General features: G+C 39.0%; 1 protein-coding gene across 2 annotated transcripts in view; it reads left to right on the top strand.

Annotated features, from left to right (window-relative positions):
- MOSPD2 (motile sperm domain containing 2) overlaps nt 1-8,481 on the top strand; it is a 38,956-nt gene extending 30,475 nt beyond the window's left edge. Inside the window, exons 11-15 of one of the 2 annotated variants that reach the window (XM_081042961.1) lie at nt 56-152; nt 1,003-1,099; nt 1,510-1,639; nt 3,796-3,898; nt 6,107-8,481. In XM_081042961.1, the coding sequence (XP_080899087.1) occupies nt 56-152; nt 1,003-1,099; nt 1,510-1,639; nt 3,796-3,898; nt 6,107-6,148 (469 nt within the window). In that variant the 3' untranslated portion in view covers nt 6,149-8,481. Of the gene's footprint in view, nt 1-55; nt 153-1,002; nt 1,100-1,509; nt 1,640-3,795; nt 3,899-4,486 lie in introns of both variants that reach the window. The other variant, XM_081042960.1, reaches the window with a different exon arrangement.
- The last annotated feature ends 14,428 nt before the right edge of the window (nt 8,482-22,909 follow it).

Genomic DNA, 22,909 nt, shown 5'->3' with positions numbered 1-22,909 from the left:
ACATTGTCATTTATTCTGAGTAATACAAATGCCTTATGTTTTTATCATCACTTAGCCCAGCAGAAGAGCTATATTTTGGAAGTGCAGAATCTGGAGAGAAGAAAGCTTTAATTGTGTTGACAAATGTAACTAAAAACATAGTGGCATTTAAGGTAAATTTCTGAAAGAGAATAAATTATGTGTGAAAATTTGACATGGCAGTGATTTTAGACACATTTTAATTATAAGATTGGTAATTTTGAACATGCACAATGTTTTTATTTATATTTTTAAGTATGCTATACTACCTTCTGGCTTTAACCATGTGGCACGAAATTTTTCCTGGGTTCTATATTTCAGTCTTTTATTTGCAGTAATAGGCTAATGCCCCAATTGATCCCAGAATTTAATATTTCTTGTAAATAAAAATCCCAAGTATAATCACTCTCCATCACATGAATAATTCATAATAACAGTGAAAAATAAAACTATAAAATCAAATGTGCATTTCCCCCAGTGTAGTATATTTAGGAATGTAGTTTATACTGGATACTAACCTGATGCTCAGCATTAAATGTAACAAGACTGAGTTGTAGGTATTACTTCCTTAAATCATATATTTAAATTTAACCGCTAGAATGTGTGGATATCCTTTGATTATCTACTCTTTCTATCAGTTCTGAACACTATTGTAACGTGTTGTAATGTGCATTCACTTCTTTGAATATGTATTAAATTCACATGATTAGCAGACAGGATAAATATTTAACAGATGGAGTAATTTTTGTATTTAAGACGAAGGCTAAGTGACAATTGGACTTAAAAAATGAGTGAATATTTTTTTTAATACTCGAGATGCTTTTTTCCTATTGGTGGCTAAAGATACATTTTATGCATAACCACAAAGCTTATTTTGTAAATTTTGGTTAGTAATTAACTGCTGGTTTTGTTAAAAGTCCTTTTTAAGCCATTTCCCAAATAAAAGCAGAAAGATTATTATGTGACTACTTCGTTTATAAATAGGTGAGAACAACTGCACCAGAAAAATACCGAGTCAAGCCCAGTAACAGCAGCTGTGACCCTGGCGCATCAGTTGATATAGTCGTGTCTCCCCATGGGGGTAGGTTGTCCCATGATGGCCATGGTGGGGTGTGCTGGGGCGGGGGGATCTGGGGCTGCGCCATGAGTCAGCAGAACTGGACTAGAATCTATACCTATAGTGTCAGCAAGTCTCCTCACTGCACTGTAGGTGTCTGCTTTCCCACGTGTAAAATGAGATGGGCAAATGGGTCTCTAAAGTCCTTTCCAGCATTACAAAAATTTTCACTGTTTTTAACGAGTAAAATTGTTTAAACTGATGCCAGTTGAAAAAGAAGTCCTCATTTTTAGAAGGACTTTTTCCTTTTTATGATAGTTTCATATTCTTATTTTCCCTTAACATTTTTTCCCCCAGAATAATGCCTTAAACCACATCTCTAACCCTTTATAAAGATTTCTGTTTATATAATAAGCTGCTCTTTTGAAATGCAGGTTTAACCGTCTCTGCCCAAGACCGTTTTCTGATAATGGCAGCTGAAATGGAGCAGTCACCTGGCACAGGCCCAGCAGAATTAAATCAGTTCTGGAAAGAAGTTCTCAGAAACAAAGTCATGGAGCACAGGTATGCTTTTTACTCACGGGCATTCCAGTGTGGTGGGCAGGATCAGAAAGAGAAACATGCCTACATGGCAGGCATACCTTCCTTCTAGAGTTTGGCAGACATTGAGTCATCTAGTGTGGGTCCTGAGTTCTGCGAGGCTGTGGGATGCCCAGATGAATGAGACCTGGGGTTTCTCAAGATGGTTGCTAATAGCAGACTCCTGCTTACAGGCCAATGCAAGAGTCTGGATGTGTCAAAACGCAGATCTTAATCTGGTAACTGCAGTATAATCATGGGTGGGAAGAATACCCCTTAGAGTCAATCAAGGTCCCTGTGATTGACCAGTGGTCCCTGAATGACCACTGATCTTTTTAACTCTTCTCTAAATTTGGTAGATATCTTCTGAAAGTGGAGGTAAAAAGAGCCTTGTAATTTCATCTTGCTAAGGAAGTCCGTAAGGCTAGCCGCCATAATCCTTCGTGTCCTCCTTTCAATTTGGTCTTTCCGAAAATACCAATAAGAAATTTTTAGGATGAGAACTCTCTATATTTGTTTTTCAAACATAGAAGGTTTTCCATTTCAAAGTACCTATCATCTGGCCATTGACAAGTAGGATCTTATATTAATCTCAGTCGTGACTCAGGCCAATAAGACTTTTTGTAGCTTAACCATGGACGCAAGAGATATCCTATAAAAGGATTCAAAAAAACACAGTCCTCACAAAGTCAGAACATTCATTCCCAGAGATAGCATAAGAAAGCAAAACCTTCATTATCTCAGGCAGTAAGAATGGTATAGTGCAAACATGTCTCAGGTTTCCCACAAGAATGTGAGATGCCTCCAGTCACAGACCCACTCATCTGTGACACCAGACACATGCCACTGGAAAGGGACAATGAAGGTTAAGACAACAAAGGCCCACTATGGACCGGGACCCCTTCTGACAAACTCCCATGGGTGCTGTCACAGTCAAAGAAAATGCTGCTTGTCACTTAGTATCTCACACTGGGCACAGGCAGACTCCAGCTGGCAGAGACCAGAGGGAATCTTCTCACTGGTCACAAAGCCATTCTCTCAAGATAGATCAAGACGTAATGAAAAACTCATTTGGGCCTATGAGTCTCCTCGTGACAAATGACACCAAAGAGACAAAAGAAAATAGTGACCATCTCTGAGAGGACAAAGGATCAATAGAAAACAAGATTACTCATAACAAAAATCTCTGCCAAAGTCCCTACACCCAAGGAAGTAGTTCCCACAATTATTTCTCCTTCTAATCTAAATTTGGAAAGGAAGGGACAGATAAAAATTTTTCCCTTCCCCTCTTAGCCTGGCACTACAATGAGATTCAGGAGAGCTGACATTGGTGAGAATTCTTGTCCTTTGCCTGCTTCTGCCAGTTTTCCAGGATCCAATCTGCAGGCCCCCAAGCAAGTATGGTTTCTGAACAGGTCCCATAGTAAGTCACCAGACTGTAGGGCAGGAAAAATAATTGTCCTTTACTCTTCTAGGTTCTTGGCTAAGACTCCCCCACCCCAAATCAAAGACAGAGTAACAAGAGAAAAACATGAGTTTAATAACATGAGTATCTCTTTCATACATGGGAGAGACCCAGGGAAACCTAGTAACTCCTTGAAATGGCCCAAGCCACCACCTTCCATACCATCTCCAGCTAAAGACCAAAGCAGATGTGTGGGTGGAGGGGGGAGCTATTTGGGGGAGTTTATCAGGCAAAGCTCAGTAAACCAGGGTCAGGCTGTATGCAGATTTAAGTCCTCGCCTTCTCCAGTGATGAGTTTCTAGAAATTTATTCATCCTCCTCTTCCTGGTACAGAGAGGGAGACACCTTACAAATGTAGAGTTCCCTTATAAATGTAACTTTCTTACAAAAGGGTAACTTCTACTCAGTTTTCAAAACTTTTCCAGTGTCTGCTGTTTCTCAAAAAATAACCAGCTCAAGATAATCCCTATGCCAAAGCGGCATATTTTGGGGGTGGCAGATTCTGTCCCCTTCAAAGATGAATATACACTGAACTGCTACCTTAGGTGTATCTGGGGAGAAGAATGAGTACTTTCACCTGTGTTACATATACTTGTGTTTTTCTCATTTTATGTTTTACTTTTATAAAAAATTATTAATAATTTTAAGAAGTTATTTTTCCTTTGGATTTTCATAGGTTAAGATGTCATATTGTTGAGAGCAGTAAACCAACCACTCTTACGTTAAAAGACAGTGCTTTTAACATGTCAGATAAAACGAGTGAAGATATGTGTCTACAAGTAAGTGTTTGTTCTGCCTAAAACAAAATTGTTACTGCTAATTATTACATTAGAAATCTGTTTTTTTCCCACTGATGTAAGGAGAACCTTTGGCATAGATACGGCAGAAATGCTCTCTTCTTTGTGAAGGGAAGCCAAATCAGAAATGGTAAGCAGCAAGTTACTTCTGGAGATCTACTAACTTTTTAAAAGCTCTGGACATTTTGATTTGAACTAGGGACCATATAGCAAAGTGCATGATGCTTTGGGGAGTAATCAAAGAATTTGATCTCAGGGAACTTTACCACGTAGTGCATTTAAATTTGAAAAAGATTGGGGGAGGGGCTCTCTTTCTTTCCGAATTTCCAGGAAGTGATTGCTTTGCTCCTTTCTCAGCTAGAAAATTAGACCTTTTCAAAACGAGAGTAAGCAGGTACAGGTCTGTTCACCAAACAAATCTAATTCCTCTTTGCATTTCCAGCTCCCAGCTTTTCAGAGTAGATGGACCACATCTTGTAAATGTTTGGATTTCTAATATTCCTGTTTGTCATTCACATGATTAATAAACTTTTATTGATACAAATCTTCCATCCTTTTTTCCCTCTTTAGCTCAATCGTTTACTAGAAAGCAATAAAAAGCTTGAAGACCAAGTTCAGCGTTGTATCTGGTTCCAGCAGCTGCTGCTTTCCTTAACAGTGCTCTCGCTTGCTTTTGTCATCTCTTTGTTCTGTTTGTTGTTCAATTAAAGAAGTGCTCCACAGTAGGAAACATGGCTCTTTTGTCCATTAGTTGGAAAAAGTAAGATCCAGAACTTCTCCATCATGCTACTAATAGTGTCACCCATCTGTGCCTCCTAAAAGAACATGTGCAGCGCAGAGGGGAACAGATACAAGTCTTGAAAATAAACTTAGAATAAGGAAACACTGAAGAAATGGATGATAAGAGCATATAATTAGTTATTAAAGCAAGGAAAGACATATCCGTTGTGTAAATTAAGTTTAGATGTAACTTATTTTTTTCCTTTGGATTTGAATACTTTTAAAGCTTAAGTTTTATCATGTACATATATGAGCTGAACTGAAAAGTATAACATGCTTTGTTGCAGCCAAAAAACGTAATCTGCTTTTTTATGACATAATTATTATAGCTGAGCCAACTTACTAGCTTTTCTATGTGTATATAAAACATGTATATTGGAAAAAAACATAGAGTAATTTCTGTAATCATGACTTTGTAATTTTGAGAATTACTTCCAGACGCTAGTCAATATTCTTTTGGAATGTAAAACTATTTAATGCCAAACCACCTTTTGCCTTTGTTTCTTATCAGTCCTCCCTCGCCTTTTATTAATCTCAGACTTTTTTATGAACACTCTCATTTAGGTAGAATTTGGAAAACTGGGTTGGGTTGGATTTTCCTTGAATTCTGTTAGTGATGTCCAGAGGGAATCTCTCTTCAGTCCCACTTTCCAGTCTTCCTTATGCAGTTTCATGTTGCTTGCTATGGCTGGACCCCGACCTGAGCCTTTTGCTTCATTTATTATAAAGGCTTGATCGTCTCCTGCCCATCTCCACCCCCTTTTCTAAATGAAACGAGTTATATAAAATTTTTTGGAAAGTTTGTTTTTGAGCTATATAGCAGTACAATTCGTTTACATTTCAGTTCCTTCTTAAAATCAGCCATGAAAGGGGAACTTGACAAAAGAGTGTAAGGATGAAAAAAAGAAAAAACGAAACTCAAGTGTCAGTTCTCCGTTTAAGTGAAAAACAAACTCATGACCAAGTATATAAAACCTTCAGACCAGGGCTAAGGGACATGCCTGATACTTTGCCTTTGTCACAGTAATACCAAGGACGGTTCCTAAATTCCAAAAAAAAACCATCTTGCAGGAGCAGAGCCTAATGAAATTAGTTTGTTCTCCTCATTAATATGTCCAGTTCAGTCCATGTTAGTTTATGTGTAAATCTATTTTATATGAAAGAAAGCATAGTCTGACTGTAAAATAAATTGTGAGTTTTGATTAAGCCACGTTTGGAGATTTATTATTATTGTTGTTGTTATTATTCTGAAGTGTAGTGTTGGCAGCTTTCATCTGGAGAAGTTGATGGTTCCAAAATAGAGTTATGAAGAACAATATAATAAAGTCCCTTCAAAACTGGCCTAGGATATCAAACCTTAAAAGGACACTGGTCTGATACGTTGTCTTAATTTGGGTTTTTCTGTTTCAGTTTGCCAACTCCAGACGTGAAAGTGACGGCAGTCCACCTTAAGTACTATCCCTAGTATCTCCCTGTGTGTGTGCACAGCGGTTTCCCCTTACATGTTAGATTCTTGCCTTTAATACAATCTAATCCCAAAGTGTATGTTTTATGTTCCTCGGCAAATAAATGAGGAAATAATTAGTCAAAATTGGAAATGTATTGTCCTAACAGTGTCCCTTTAATGTTTCATATGAAAATTACATTGATTCACTAAAATGCTCTGCCCTGATGTTTGGCCAGTTGAATTTAATAACATATCTTGTTAATGTTTGTGTGTCTATTTAATGTCACTAATGAAAATTAACTATAAAATCAAAGCATCTAAACTTTGGTACTTGTCTTGATTAATCACATATATTTACATTTGATTTTATTCTGTCTTGATTTTATTTAATCACATTTGATTATTTTTGGTACTCTGAAATTAATAATTTTATTTTGAATCATGTCATTACCTGTTTATGACAGATTACCAAGAATCAACATTTAGATTTCGATTGTTTTCACTTGAAGATGGAAATTAATAGATTATGCATGAAAACATTAATGGAATATCATTAGTTTGATCTGCAAGCAGCCTAAAAATGCAATTGCTGGTAAACCTAGCCTCAAATTTCATAAGAATACCACAACTTTTTATATCTTGCCACTAACTTTGACTGGATTTAATAGCACTTTATTGTACAATTGCAAAAAAATATATTCCTAGAGTTGTTACCAGTGTAATTTCTCTAATGTTCTGGTGCTTTTCATATATTTTCAGTATTTTTATTACTATATTGGTATTTTCTTTGTATAAATTGATCAAAAGAATATGTTTTCTATTTTAATATGTTTTAGAAAAATAATTACATTTATGAAATAAATATCATTAGGAAAAATCTCTGGTCTCTAATTGCTAAAGCATCTTAAAGTCAATGTTCAGACTCACTCTGACCTTTTAAAGATCACATTAATTTCTTTTAAACCTGCTTTGCATTTTTATAAGGACAGCCCTGCAAGCTTCCAGATGCGATGGTGTTATCAGGTGACCTCTCCTTAGTGTCCCTTTTCTCCTCGCCCCTAGTCAGGGTCTGGCTGCTCTTCAGCAGAGCTGTTTTCCTCCAACTTAGCATTGGACTCACTGTCATGGCTGGGAGCTCCATCGTGAAATCTATTGCCAGAACTACCCCACGTCCCCCCAAATTCATACCCACACACCTTCCTGCCTGACAAGTCCTACCTAGCTGCTGGGCGGATGGAAGGCAGTCCTTGCTAGTAAGCACTGGAGCATGGGCATCAGCGTTGTTAGGAAGGGGCGACCAGAGGGAAGAGGCCCTGGGGATTACTGGTGTGGTCCCCTTGCCACTAGAAGACACGACACCCAAATGGCAGCTACTGCTCCGTAAAAATAGAACGAATAGGACAGGTCCATCTTCTACACTGAAAAAGAAGTAAGAAACACACACCCAAAGAGAAAATCCAAATAGAGCTACAAAGACAGAGGGTAATGTACCAAGAAGCACCACACCTGCCCAGACTGGGAGGATGTATGTGGTCTCCTTTCCTAAAAGACAGTTTTCTAGGAAACAAGTGCTGTGGGGAAAGCTCCAAGTAGGAGAGCACGTTACTTTACAACAATCTTCATCTCGTTCTCCCCTAAATGTTCACCAGCAACTTGAGGTGTCCTGACGTTAGAACTTGGGCCCCAGAGGCACAGGGCCGCCCTTCTCTTCCTGGTCCAAGAGGACACTGAAAATCCCATTTGTTCTGGCTGAAGCAATGGTGGTTAGGAGCTAGGGCTCCGAAGTAAGACTGCCTGCCACTTGCTCCCGATGTGACTTGGGCATGTTAGTTGAGCTATTTCAGCCTCAGTTTCCTCATCCTATGTGAGTCTGACAGTCACAGTAGTACTTTGCAGGACTGATGGGAGACTGAAAGGAAATAATGCATTTAACGCAGCCCTGGAGAGGCTGGCCCTGCTTTACTCATGTTGCCTCCACTGCCTTCCATCCCAGCTCCCGGGAACTTTTCCCACTGAATAGCCCACCTCATTCAAAGACAAACATCAGTTCTGCAAACTTCTCCCTGCATTTTACTTGTACCCTTGCCTTCTTGGCACCTCTTCATTCTGCTGCCCAGGTCAAGGGACACACCTGCAAGGCCAGTGATGCTCAACGGCCTTGACTCTCCTGTGAAGGAGTATCCCTTCCAGACTGAGGAAGACTTTGTCAGATGTTTTCCTCCACCATTGCACCCTCAGCCTCTTCAAAACACCACACCCACGGAACTGGTCTTGCAGTATTCCACCTGTAACCGTTTCCCCTCAAATTTGTAACAATTCAATAAAGATATCACATAGGACTTTTTGCATCTTCATAAAAATGTTACCCTTACATTGAATAGAATTACCTCCCTGTAATGTATGAAGTTTGTCTTCCCTTCTCTACCCCACCCATCATGTCCACTGCCATGCAAAGTAAGACATGTTGAAGTATTTGAGACAATTGGTTCAACTGGCAAGAATACAGAAGAGCATCTCCCTCACCCATAGGGACAAGATATGTGCACACTTTCATGTCTTTCTAGAGGGACAGTTTGAGTGGTCCTTGAAGTTACAAGTGCATGCTCCTTTGTCCTGAACAGTCTGGGAATACATCATACAAGTTTGGACAATTAAGTTCACGAACTTGTTGCAATGATGTTCCTAACCTTTTTTGATATCACAGGAATTATTCATTAAGAATTTGTACCAACAGGACAGACAGTTAACCAAGTTTACTATTTGGAGGGGCTGAAAAGGCTGCGTGAAAACGTTAGACGACCTGAACTTTTTGCCAACAATTCATGGCTCTTGCATCACGGCAATGCACCAGCTCACAGGGCCCTGTCTGTGAGGGAGTTTTTAGCCCATAAACAAATAACTGTATTGGAACACCCTCCCTACTCACTTGATCTGGCCCCCAATGACTTCTTTCTTTACCTGAAGATAAAGGAAACAGTGAAAGGAAGATATTTTGATGACATTCAGGACACCAAGGGTAATTTGACGACAGCTCTGATGGCCATTCCAGAAAAAGAGTTCCAAAATTGCTTTAAGGGTGGGCTAGGCGCTGGCATCAGTGCATAGCTTCCCAAGGGGAGTACTTCGAAGGTGACCGTAGTGATTTCAGCAATGAGGTGTGTAGCACTTTTTCTGGGATGAGTTCGCAAACTTAATTGTCAGACTTCGTACAAGCTAACCTAAATCATGGGAGTACTATCCCATCGCATTCACTAGCCTTGGACCCCATTCAAGGGGAGAGGGTTATATAGTGTGTTGGATGGGACAATCCAACCGAGTCCGTCCATTTTACAGACCAGGAAACCGAGGGGTCAGAGAGCTTAATCCAACCTTACCCAGTCTCATTGATTGCTTTGAATTCACAGATGTCCTCCACATGAAAGGAAATAGACTAGAACTTGTGCTAAGCACCAAATGACAGGTATGGGGAATAGTATGTGTCTATCCCACTTGGCTGTTTCCAGTCTCATAGCTTCAGTGCACATAAGTATTCAAACTTTTATAAATAAATTAAGGGAAAGTATGTCACCACTATTTTAAACATTTATTTAATCATAAAAATCTTTGAGAAGCATTCTCACGATAAGTTAATGTGCTAGGGCAAAGGGGACTTCCAGTAATTGTGTGCTTTTGTAAACAAAGCTCTAGTGAAAAACAATAAGTTATTTTAAACTTTCCCTTTTCTTTCAGAATAATCCATTCATTTCAGTTAACTTATTTAAATTAGTTTTCTTGGACATAAATATGCTCTGTGAAGGTAGCTATACAAAAAAAGTTAAAACTGTAAGAAAGGGAAAAAGTCCTTTTTTTACGGAGATTTGCCATGATTCCCAGCATTATACTGTCCAGTTTACTTTGGATCAAACTCTAGAAAATCCCCTGCAAATTTTCAGGTCATTCTAGAGCTCTGCACCCACATGCATGTGTTGAAAGATCTCACTAGTTCTTCAAAGTCATCTCAAAGTGTTCTTCTGCACACACTTGCTATTGACCCACAAATTTAGACTTGATTTCCCCTTCTATGTATATAGTTGTGTTTCTGAATGCAAGAAACTTCAAACCTCCTAGTATTATGCCTCTCCCGTTGCTGGACCCGAAACTATAACAAAGAAGTGCATCATTTGTCTTTCCACTCCAATAATCATCTTTTTTGCATCAAGTCTTCACTCTAATACTATCACATAGGTTCATTCAGTAGAACTTGCTGTGTGCAGTTAAATTTGCCCTGAATGGCTTTTGCCCACTAAGAGGGAAATGGACTTGAGCCACTTGAGTCAAATACCAAATCACTCTTCTCAGTCAGAAACTAAATGTCAAAAATGTGTTTTGGGTACTTTTCCAATATTCTAACTCTCTGACTCCAGCCACTTCCTTTTAGAGAGGTAGAGAGGGAGGGGGTTATGACTAGGAACAATAACAATAGTATGACAAACTACTAATTTTAATTTTTTGTTAATGTGGCTGACTGATAAGTTGTTAAAAAGGAAAGGTAAAAGAAAACTGATGTAAAAAGCAAACCTTCCTTGAAATTCCAGTATTTACTACTCTGGGATCTTTTAAACCGCTTAAGACCTTAGTCATTAAAAGTCAGTGCTTAGGGTAGAATTGAATATAGTCAGAAAAACTCATTAGGAAGGTACTGCAAAAAAGATGGGCATAGTAACCCATATCTTGGTGAATCTAAACCTTAATTTTAACACCAGATAAAGTATTTGATTCATATTTGGTGGGGGAGGGTCATGTAGCACTGTGTGTGTGTATAGTATCTTTGAAAGTAGAATCCCCCTCAGCAAGATTCTCTTAAGAGACACATAAAAAATTGATAATAAATGGAAGAAAAACATTCATATTTACCATTCTACATATATTGAGTGGAGTAGACCCACTTGATTCCAACATTGAGAGCCAGATATAAGTGAGGTTGCTCATATAGGGCCAAAATCAGAACTGAAATCTGGTCTTTCCCTTAGACAAACCTCTTTAGGAAGGGTCCTCACCACATTTCCACTCCATCTTGCTCCCTGTTGTCTCATCCATCCTAATGCCTATTTCCATCACTCTAACAAAACGGTACTCGCTAAGGTCCAGCAATGACCTCCTCGGCACTTCATCAGTGGACCTGTTTCAGCCTGGCTTTGAAGTGATTTATTGCAGCAGCATTTGGCTATACCAACCACTAAGTTTCTGAGACAATGAATTCCTGCTTTTCTTCTCCAACTGACATTCTTCAGTATCATTTACTGGCTCATCTTCCCCCACCAAGTCTTTAAGATGTTAAAAGTTGGGAATGTGTACTCTTTCCTTTCCTTCCATTAGCAATCTCCTCCATGTATAGGACTACAGTTAGCATTGGTAAGCCATTAACCCTTGGATATTCTAATCAGACCTCCCTGTTCTAAGTCTAGACATATGTATCTACCATCAACTCAGCAGTTCCAGGAATCCATCACAAAATGTCAAAACGGACTCATACTCTTTCCCCAGACATGGTCTTCCTGTCCCCACCTCAATGGATGGCATCACGCTCTGTCCATTTACACCAGCTAGAAACCTGACCTTTATCCTTGACCCCACAAGGCCCTTCCCCTCTCTACTTCTCTCCCTCTCCACTGCCAGCACCTTGTTCTTCAATCCACAGCGTCTCTCACCTGGACTTCTGCAACAATCTCAAGAAATGTCTGGACATCCCTTTGACTCTCTGCAGTACTTTCTACATATTGCATTCAGGGATATTCAGGACCCATTGAAAATGCACACCCAATCACATCACTCCTCAGACTAAAGCCTTCAAGTAGCTTCTATGGCTGTTAGCCCATGATTAAATTTCCTAACTTGGCCTACAAGCTCCTGAACTATCTGGCCCTTGCCTACTTTTTCTGCCTCATTCACCTCCCCCTTCTCTCCTTCTTTATGGTTTGGTCCCATCTCTTTTTCTGAAATTGTCCTCCATCCCAACCTCCTACCTTCACCTCCTCACAGTGGACCTTAGCTCATCATTTGCACAGAAAATGTCACTCTCTTCCAACTCTCAGCATTTTTATTTACCATAGTACTGGAAGTCCTAGCCAGAGTAAGTAGGCAAGAAAGAGAAATAAAAGGTATCTATATTGTAAAGGAAGAAGTAAAAGTGTCACTATTTGCAGGTAACATTATATTATATATAGAAAACCCTAAAGACTCCTCCAAAAACAATTGGAACTAATCAACATATTCAGTAAAGTTGCAGGATACAAAATCAATATGTAAAATGTTGTGTTTCTATACATTAATAATGAACTACCAGAAAGAGAAATTGAGAAAACAGTCCCATTTACAATTGCATCAAAAAGAATAAAATACCTGGGAATAAATTTAACCAATGAGGTAAAATGCCTGTACACTGAAAATTATAACATTCATGAAAGAAACTGAAAAAGATGCAAATAAATGGAAAGATATTCTGAGATTATCAATTGGAAGAATTAATATTGTTAAAACGTCTACACTATTGAAAACAATTTACAGGTTCAATGCAATCCCTATCAAAATTCCAATGGCATTTTTCACAGAAATAGGGAAAATAAATCCTAAAATTTATATGGAACCACAAAAGACCCTGAATAGCCAAAGCAAACTTGACAAAGAACAAAGCTGGAAGCACTGTGCTCCTGATTTCAAATTATACTACAAAGCTACAGTAATCAAAACAGTATGGTACTGGCATAAAAACAGACACATAGATCAATGAAACGATAGATAACCCAGAAATAAACCCACACATACATCATCAATTAATTTACAACAAAAGAGCCAAGATTACACAATAGGGAAAAATAGTCCTTCAATAAATGGTGTTTGGAAAACTGGACAGTTACAAGCAAAGAATAAAACTGGACCACTATCTTACACCATACACAAAACTTAACTCAAAGTGGATTAAAGACTGAAATATAAGACCTGAAACCCTAAAACTCCTAGAAGAAAACATAGGCAGTAAGCTCCTTGATATCGACCTTGGCAATGATTTTATGAATTTGACACCAAAAGCAAAGGCAATAAAAGTAAAAATCAACAAGTGGAACTATATCAAACTAAAGAGCTTCTGAACAACAAAGCAAACCATCAACAAAATGAAAAGACAACCTATGGAATGGGAGAAAATATTTGCAAATCATATCTGATATGGTGCTGATATCCAAGACACATAAAAAACCTCATACAACTCAATTGCAAAAAACCAAACAATATGATTTAAAAATGGACAGAAGATCTGAATAGACAGTTTTCCAAAGACTGACATACAAATGGCCAATAGATACATGAAAAGATGCTCAACGTTACTAATCATCAGGGAAATGCAAATCAAAACCACAATGAGATCACCTGTTAAAATGGCTATTATCAAAGAGAGAAGCGATAACAAACGTTGGCAAGGATATGGAGAAGAGGGAACCCTCGTGCACTGTTGGTGGGGATGTAAATTGGTGCAGTCACTATGGAAAACAATATGGAGTTTCCTCAAAAAATTAAAAGTATAACTACTATATGATCCATCAATTCCCCTTCTGGGTATTTATCCAAAGAAAATGAAAACACTAATTCAAAAAGGTATCTGCACCCCCATGTTCATTGCAGCATTTATTTATCATAGCCAAGACATGGAAACAACCTAAATGTCCAGTGATGGATGAATTTATAAAGAAAATGTGGTGTGTATTTTGTATATTTATGTATATATGTAATATATATGTAACATATTATATAATGTATAATATACAATATACAATATGTAAAATATATATATATAATACACACAGGAATATTATTCAGTCATAAAAAATGGCTTGTCATTTGTGACAACACGAATGGGTCTTGAGAGCATTCAGACAAAGACAAATACTATGTGATCACACATGTTGAATCTACAGCAAAGAAATAAGTTCATAGATACAGAGAACAGATTGATGGTTGGCAGAGGGTGGGGTGTAGGCCAAATTGGTGAAGGGGTCAAAAGATACAAATTTCCAGTTATAAAAAATTTAAGTCATGGGATGTAATATGCAGCGTGGTGACTATAGTTAATACTGTATTGCATATTTGAAAGTGGCTAAGAGAGGAAAGCTTAAAAATTCTCATCATAAGAAAAAATTTGTAACTACATGTATGGTGACAGATGTTAACCTGACTTATTGTGGTGATCATTTTGCAATATATACAAATATTGAATCATTATGTTGTACACCTGAAACTAATATAATGCTATATGTCAATTATACCTCCATTTAAAAAAAAAGAAAAGGCATCCTTCATTCCAAGAAGTGGTCAGGTCCCGCTATTAGATGTTCCCATGATGCCACCTTGTTTTCTTCATAGCACTTATTACAGCTTATATTGAGGTATTTGTGTGGATTTTATTAATGTCTTTCTCCTCATTAGACTGTAAACTCCGCAAGGGAAGGGATGGTGGCCACCATCAAGTCCCCAGCACTTAGCATGATGAAACCTGCCAAAGGGGTGGAGCCTACCTGATGAAGAAATTCATTTTTGGGATTTAAAAAACAGACTATTTTGAAGTTCCAAGCTGGCCTTCCACTTCCTCCCTTACAGTTTTTTTTTCCTGTACATCAATCAATTAGCATTAACAAAGCACAGCTTTAGGCAAAGCGTATAACTTGGTGCTGTAGGGAAAATAGCAAGTAAAAAAGACAGTGGCTGTTCTCAAAGAACCCAGAATACCTGGTCTGCAGCCCTGCTGGGATTACAGGTCAGTAGGGCTATTGTTTCTCTAAGCCTCGCAAAGACATTTCTTCTGTCATTTGTCATGGACACTAGAGGAGGATAATGTTTGGCCTCACCCAAATGTCCAATGGGCAGGGAGCTTCCCCAGCTTTTCTTACCCTACTCACCTTACAGCAGAGATGACTATGGCTTCCTGAATGTCATGCCATAGTGGTTTCTCAAGTGATGTTTTCTCTATCTATAGGCAAGCATCTCCCCAAGGAGATCCCTTACAACACTAATTCCAGCTCACTCTGGGACAAAAGGTTTCCATTGTCAAATAATTCTGAGAAACACTGTCTTAAACAAAATTAGAGATTTTCCTCAGAGAAGTTCTCAGCATCTTTAGTGTACTAATGTGCATGACAAATACCCAAATTTCTAAAACCATAGAATCCCTTTTCTAAGCAATATATTTGGAGACTAAGTACCCTGAGAACACATTTTGGAAAACACTGTGTTGAGAGTTTTACCACGCATTGAAGGAATCCTATATACCTACAAGCCCAGCCTGCAATGGAAATTTAAGTAAGATCCAAAGGTCATGTTTCAAAGTGAATGCCATGACCCTTGTAAGTAAAGGAAGGGAGGTTTACTGATGAAGCCCATATAGACCTCCATATTTTCCTTTTCTAAATTCCATTTGTAAAACTAATTGAAGATGGCAGATTGTGTATTTTAACTAAAAGCTGCCTGCAGTCTCAAAGACTTTTCTATGGATTTGCATTTCCACATCTTATTTTATCCACTACAGCTAGATAATTTTAGTCATGACCAGATTGCATATGTCTGACTCTCCCTTCCTTTTTATCCCTCTCTGGACCAATGTTTGTCTCTTAACTTTCTGTGGATTGGTTAAATTTGCGAAACATGTTCGCCACTCAGTGAGATGGAAGCTCACCATGACAGCCAGCCATTATTGCTCTGTGCTGGGCAGGATTTCAGCTCCCCCAACCCCCACACACACAGTTTGGGCCTGAGTTCATGGTCCATAGGTAGTTATTACCTCCAGGAAACACACCCACCTTTGTTGGTTTTCCTTCATGAAGAGCAAATCCAAGTAGACCTCAAGGGCACCGAGAATCCTAACCTAGAGGACTTGATTACAGACACTAAAAGCAAGCATGTTTATAGTTAATGGCATCTTCTAAGTATTGGCAGACTTGAATATAACTACACATAATCCTTTCATCTGAGCCTGTGTGCTAATGGCATTTCCTTTTGAGTCTTCTTTTCCATCTGGATGTTTCTCTGAAGACAGAACTTCTGATGAAGACTTCTCTTCATATCAAAAGTACAGATGCTGCTCTACTTACAATGGGATTACTACCCAATAAACCCATCATAAGTTGAAAATATCCTAATTCAAAAATGCTTTTAATACACCTAACCTACTGAACATCATAGCTTAGTCTAGCCTACCTTAAACGTGCTCAGACAATATCCAAAAAAACACTGGCAGCCCAGTAGACTGTAGAAATCAGTTGCTGACCCTCCTGATCACATGGTAGGAGCTACGGCTGCCACTGCCTAGCATCGTGAGAGACTATCACACCCACATGTTGCTAACCCAGGAAGAGATCAGAATTCAAAGTATGGTTTGAATGGTTGCTTTCATGCCATTGTACAGTCAAATACTCTTAAGTAGAACCATTATAAAGTCAGGGACCATCTGTATTTTCTCCTTCACTTACATCTTTGAATTTCAGTGGCTCTGGCACTGATTTTTGAGTACTTGTACCTACCAGCCCTTCAATTTCATGGCTTAAACTTAATATACATTTTTGCTAAAGATTCAGGGGAGAGGAGAAAAAAGTGACTCTGAACTAGTACCTACATATAAATGCATTTTATTTACCCCAGGCCCATCTTTCTATACCTATTGAATCTAATATTCTTTGACTCAATTATAGGTGAAATTTCCACATTCCTGTTCTTGCCCACAGGACTCATTATTCAATATTGTATTTTCCCACCCTCCAGTAAACAGCAGGCATAACAGTATTAAACCATTTTCCAGGCACTCTCTAAACAAACATGACTTGAATCAAATGATTGAAAGTTCAAAGTTTTATAGTTTCAGAAAGGCACGAAGGATAGAAATCTGCTTTGTTGCCCCTTAGCAATAAGCTTGGAAAAATCAATCAATTACGATGGCGATATAGGCACCGAAGAAAATACCACTTCTAAAGTAGGGCCTGGTAACCTTAGAGAGAAATCAATAAGGAGTCCTTGGACCTTTTCAGAGTGTGTTTCAATGAATCAAGCATCAACGAAAAAGGAGCCAGAATTTTATTAAGAAAAGCTGGGGTGGGGCGGCATTTCTAACAAGCACCTAGGTTGTGCTGATGTTGCAGTACCTGACCATACTTCGACTAACAAGGCTTTACAAATGTTAGAAAGACCATCTTGGGGCCCACCCCAGACATGCTGCATCGGAAGCTGCATATCGACAACATCTCAGGTCCCCAGTTGATTCACATGCACGTTAAAGTTTGCAAATCACTGATCCAAACTCCTTTCATCTCCGTGGCTGCAACAGTTGTGGTTAGAAACCGTTATGATCTTTTGTGGGTTTTGCTAGCTAAATAGTTTGTGGTCCTTTATAAGTGGGTTATGCTATGTATGTATAGACTTTAAAATGAATTAAACGTTTGTTGAGTGTAATGTGGGTGCTGTGTACTGTGCTGGACACAGTGTTACAGAGAGGATTATCCTCAGGGAATAATAGCCTTTGGGTGGGAGGGTGGCCTTGACCCAGATTTAACATATGCGATGTCAATTTCACAAAAAGGAATATTTTTGTCTTAAAACTTCTTTACTTTATACTGATAATTAAATGGATGACACTGGCCTGCCCTCCAGATCCCCCCCCCCAAAAAAAAACAAAAATGGATGACACTGACATTTTCCAGCTGGCCATGGCCCAGAAATGCATAGATTCCAGGTGCATTCAACCGTAAGTAGTCCTATACAGACCTGGTATATCCTGACAAACACATTCCATCCATAAGGACTTCCCATTAGCAAATACCATCAAGTAGTGCTACTACCACATCTACAAGATTTACTCAGGTCATTTCTCCCTGGTGTGTCTCCATGATGGGAAAAGCTGCATTGCAGATCGGCTGTTAACCCTTTCCTTCCCACTTGCATAGATGTCTCATGCTGGGAGTTAGCTGATGAAGTGTATTGTTTAGAGTTGCGTTTTTCAGAGGCGGGAGGAGAGGAGAGAGAAATTTCTAAGAGGCTTATGTGGAAAATAGCTGACCCTAGTCTAACGAAACTCATCCTGAAAATGTAGTATCTGAAGCAGGGGAGGCCCTCAAATATTTGTTGAATGGATGAAAATACAAAAATGTCTTAGGGCAAACAGAACACCAACCCCACCACATCCCTGCATTTGTCTTAAGGACTTTAATGATTAACCCGCTTCCACACTGGTGAGAGCATATCCCTGTGCAGAGTTCCTCTTCCACAGTAAAAAAAAAAGTGCAGGGTGTGCCCTGACCTCTAGTTGGCAGGGTCCAGTGGTTAGAACCACTAGTGTGATCACTACTAATAAATGGCTCTATGTTTATTCTCATTTCAAAAATCATTTTGACATTCAGCTTTGCAAAATGAATTCAGATGTTTAACATGCCACTGAGTATTAATGGATTCATTTAATGTTGGAAACCTATTAGCAAAACAGAGCTTATTCTGGCGACCAATTATTCAACATTCTGAGGCTTTCCGGAGCACATATAAAAGGTGCCCTTTGCAACTTTCTACCACCTATGCTGGTCCTTGGAAGCAGAAAATACTACCCAAACACCCTCCTGGCACTTACTCCTTTTAAGCGAGTATGCTTCATTTGGGTGCTAATTAAAAGGAGTTTGCTTTGCTGGATCTGTGAAATCACTGTTTCTTGTTCAGTTCCTTTAGGTAAACCATAGCTCTACTGACTAGTCTCATTTTATTTTCTATCTATTAAAAAAGGATCCCTAAAACTAGGGCTAGCTACCAAGTATTCCCAGGATGGGAGAGAAAGTTAGGTCTTATAGATTATGATTAAGCCCAAAGAAATGTCATTGAAAGGCAGAAGAGGAAAGAAGAATTATTTTGTGTAGAATAGCAACCCTGCCTGACACTTGTAAAACAAGAGTAAAAGGTCAAATTTGCACCTATAAATAGACTCTACAAAGAGCCACTGAACAAAAGCAGCAACTCTCGGGCTTTGCTGCCAACACAAAGATTCCCTCTTCCAAAATGAGGAAAGTGCTGAGTTGTACTGGAAAGGACTCATGGTTTAAAAAGCCCTTTAGGTAGATGACACGATGTTCAGGATATTATGTCAGGGATTTATCTCGTGGTTAGGAAATATAAAACTTTTGAAATTCACAGGTGTCTATTCAAATCTAGACACTTCCCATAAATCCTCACAATGGTTTTGAACTGTTAAAAACAAGACAATAGTCCCAAAATGGAGTTCCTTAGGCTAAGCCCATGTCCCCAAATGGAGGTCTAATTATACTTTAGGTTCTCCCAGAAATGGAATCTTAAACCAGTCAATCAGGAATGGCCTTATCGGAACTAGTTAGGTCATCTGCCTGATAGACTCCTGCCATCCCCTAAAGGAAAGTGACCTTGCAATAATCAATCTGCTTTTTTGCCTAGTATAACTTCCTTGTTCCTGCTTCCTTCTGCCTATAAAAGTCTTTCATAGGAAGACTTTTCCTTGGAGCTCCTTTCTATCTGCTAGATTATATGCTGCCCTATGATCCAGTAATTCCACTCTTAGGTATCTATCCAGAGAAATGCAAAACTCTAACTCAAAAAAATTTATGCACCCCTGTGTTTATTGCAGTACTATACACTGTAGCCAAGACATGGAAACAACCGAAATGCCCATCGGTAGATGACTGGATTAAGAAGCTGTGGTACATTTATACAATGGAGTATTACACTGCCATAAAGAAGAAGGAAATCTTACCATTTGCAACAACATGGATGGACCTAGAGAACATTATGTTAAGTGAAATAAGTCAGACAGAGAAAGACAAACAACATATGATCTGACTTATATGTGGAATCTAAAGAAAAGAATAAGTGAATGAACTAATCAGAAACAGTTTTGGAGACAAAGAGGAAAAACTGAGGGTTGTTAGATGGGGGTGTGGGGATGAGGGAGAAGGTGAGAGGATTAGAAAGCACAGTCGGTAACCACAAGATTGCCATGGGGATACGAAAGTCAATTTGGGGAATGTAATCAACAACGTTGTAAAGATTTTGTAGGGTATCCGATGGACACTTGTCTCATTAGGGAGACCACCTCAGGGATTATGTAAATGCCTGATCACTGCACTGTACACCTGAAGATGAAACTGAACTATAATGAATGTCAACTACAGTCATATATATATTTACAAGAAGTGGAGTACAGCATCAGGAATAGAAGCAGTGGAAATGTAATGGCTGTGTGTGATGTCAGAGCAGTAGTAGATGCGGGGAGGGGAGTTATCACTGTGTGAGGGATATACATGATAAATGTTTAACTAGTACATTGTTTTGTACACCTGAAACTAATAAAAAATGCTAATTTAAAAAAAGTGTTGATGGGGGTCTCAAGGAAGGCTCCTTAAAAATTAGGGAGTGGCCCTGTAAGGGTTCAGAATGAGTCATCCCAAGATATGCCTCTGCAGCACGTGGATTCTTTTGAGCTGAAGGCAACCGAGACCCTGCAGTTTCATGGGGAACTTTCACCTGTCTAAGAATTTAAACTAGGGCCCTGGCCCATAATTTAAGTTATCATCAGAAATAACTTTTTATTACCTATCTATAGGGCAAGGCAAACTTCTAATTACTGAACATCTGTTATTCTTTTTTTTTTTATCTGCTCTTCTTAACATCCTCAATGACCTTCCTCCTCTCTGAGGCTTCAAATCACCTTACATCCTTAGCTCAGAATGCCATATATACCTATTTCCCCTTTTTTTCAACCTCTCATGTATGTAGGATGTCTGACTCTCTCATGTATGTGGGGTTCCCATACATACATATGTATTTAAATTTGGTTATTTTCTCTTGTTAATCTGTCCCATGTAGATTTATTAGACCAGCTGAAAGAACCTTGAAGGTAAAGTTTCTTTCTCCCCCACAGCCCATGGAGCTGGAGTGCAGAAGTGGTGGGTGGAATCTCAGCAACTATCATGAGAAGTCATGCAGTGAGAATGGCAGAGATAGCAAACAGACTTCCTGGTGTTTTTCTGTAACTGTCATTCTTGCCTAGACTGCATTATCACTAAATTGTTCTCTCTGTGAGAGGACCATAAATATATATCTTGTTTTAAAAAATATTGCTTTGTTTTCTGTGTATGTAAAAACATAATATAATACTAACTGATATATTAATGATTTGTCATTCTGGGCTAGTCAAATGAGTGCTTTCAGTTGCAAGTAACAAACAACCTAATAAATAGTGTCTGGAGGGAGTGTCTCCTGGCTTAGGTTCTGTAGTCCAATAAGTCAAAGCTAGCACTGGTCTTTCTCCCATAATCAAGATGGCTACCACAGCTCCAGGAATCACATCCCCATTAAAGGCAGAAAGAAATGGCAAAGGGACCTGCCAGTCATACCTGTTATTTTAACTGGGAAAGCAGTAGTTTTCTCAAAATTCACCCCAGTAGATTTCCACTGAGGCACTCTGCCGTTTCCCCAGCTGCAAAGGAGTCTAGGAAAGTCAATATTAAGCTACATACTCATCTACCTGGTACCTATGGCAAAGACAGGCAAGAGTACCTATGGATATTGGTTTAGCCAACCTTCAGTGCCTAAAAGCCTTATGCTGCCCACATCCCTCAGGATAAAGTCTCCAACCAAAATTCTAACCTTCATAAGTCTCAGAGCAGTGCTTCTCTGTCTCTGCAGAGCATATGGATTCCACGAGGTTCTGGTTAAAACGCAGAATCTGATTCAGCAGATGTGGAGTAAAGCCTGAGAGTATGCATTTCCCCAAAGTTCCCAGGTTTGCTACTGCTACTGGTACTTGGAACCATACCTGGCACAGCAAGGGCTGACCCAGGTTTCACGATTTGACCCCTGTGTTATTTCCACAGCTTCATCTTTTGCCTCCTCCACTTCCATTCTCAGCTACAGCTATGTGTTACTTTCAGTTCCTAGGAAGGGTCATGACTCACTACTGACTGTCTCCCACGCAGTACCCACTGCCAGAAACACACTCTCAACCTCCTCTACTTTGCTCTGTGGATTGTCACTTCCTCCAGGAAGGTTCTCTGGATGCCACTACCCTCCCTCATAGGTGAAATTTCTCCTTCACTCATCTTTGGATCTCAGGACCCAGACCAATGCCTGGTAGAGTGTGGATTATTGAACAAATACATGTTGAATTAATGAATCAGAGAAATGATGCACTATCTAAAAGCCAAATGCTGTTTCTCAGCTGGAGTCTTGATGGCCGGCCTTCGCATGGATAACAGCTGTAAATGATCATGCTTTTCCAAAGGCATTTTTAGAATTCCTTTTAAAAATTAAATAGAAGTCACCAACAAAACAATTAAAGCTAACCTAAATTATGTAATTTAAAGGTGACAAAAAGTTGAACAAAATGTAAGAAATATAAAAATAATTCCTTACTACAGTAGTCCCCCATTATCCGCGGTTTCACTTTCAACTTTTTCAGTTACTCATTGTTAACCCCGGTCCAAAAATATTAAATGTCCCCAACCATCAACATCATCTGCTCCTGACATCCTGACAGTGCTGACACTGTCATGACTTGAGGATCCTCCTGATGTGCGGTCAGAAGGTCAATAGTAGCCTAAAGCTGTGTCACAATGCCGAAGTCATTCTCCTCACTCCATCTTATCACGTAGGCATTGAATCATCTCAAATCACAAAAAGGAGAGTAAGGACAGTAAAATAAGATATTTTGAGGCAACATTCACATAACTTTCATTACAGTATATTGA

Source organism: Rhinolophus hipposideros (genome assembly GCF_964194185.1).
Source record: "Rhinolophus hipposideros genome assembly, chromosome: X".
In the NCBI taxonomy this organism is placed as follows: domain Eukaryota; kingdom Metazoa; phylum Chordata; class Mammalia; order Chiroptera; family Rhinolophidae; genus Rhinolophus; species Rhinolophus hipposideros.
The sequence above is the reverse complement of the archived record's forward strand: the minus strand, read 5'-3'. Positions and strand labels throughout refer to the sequence as shown.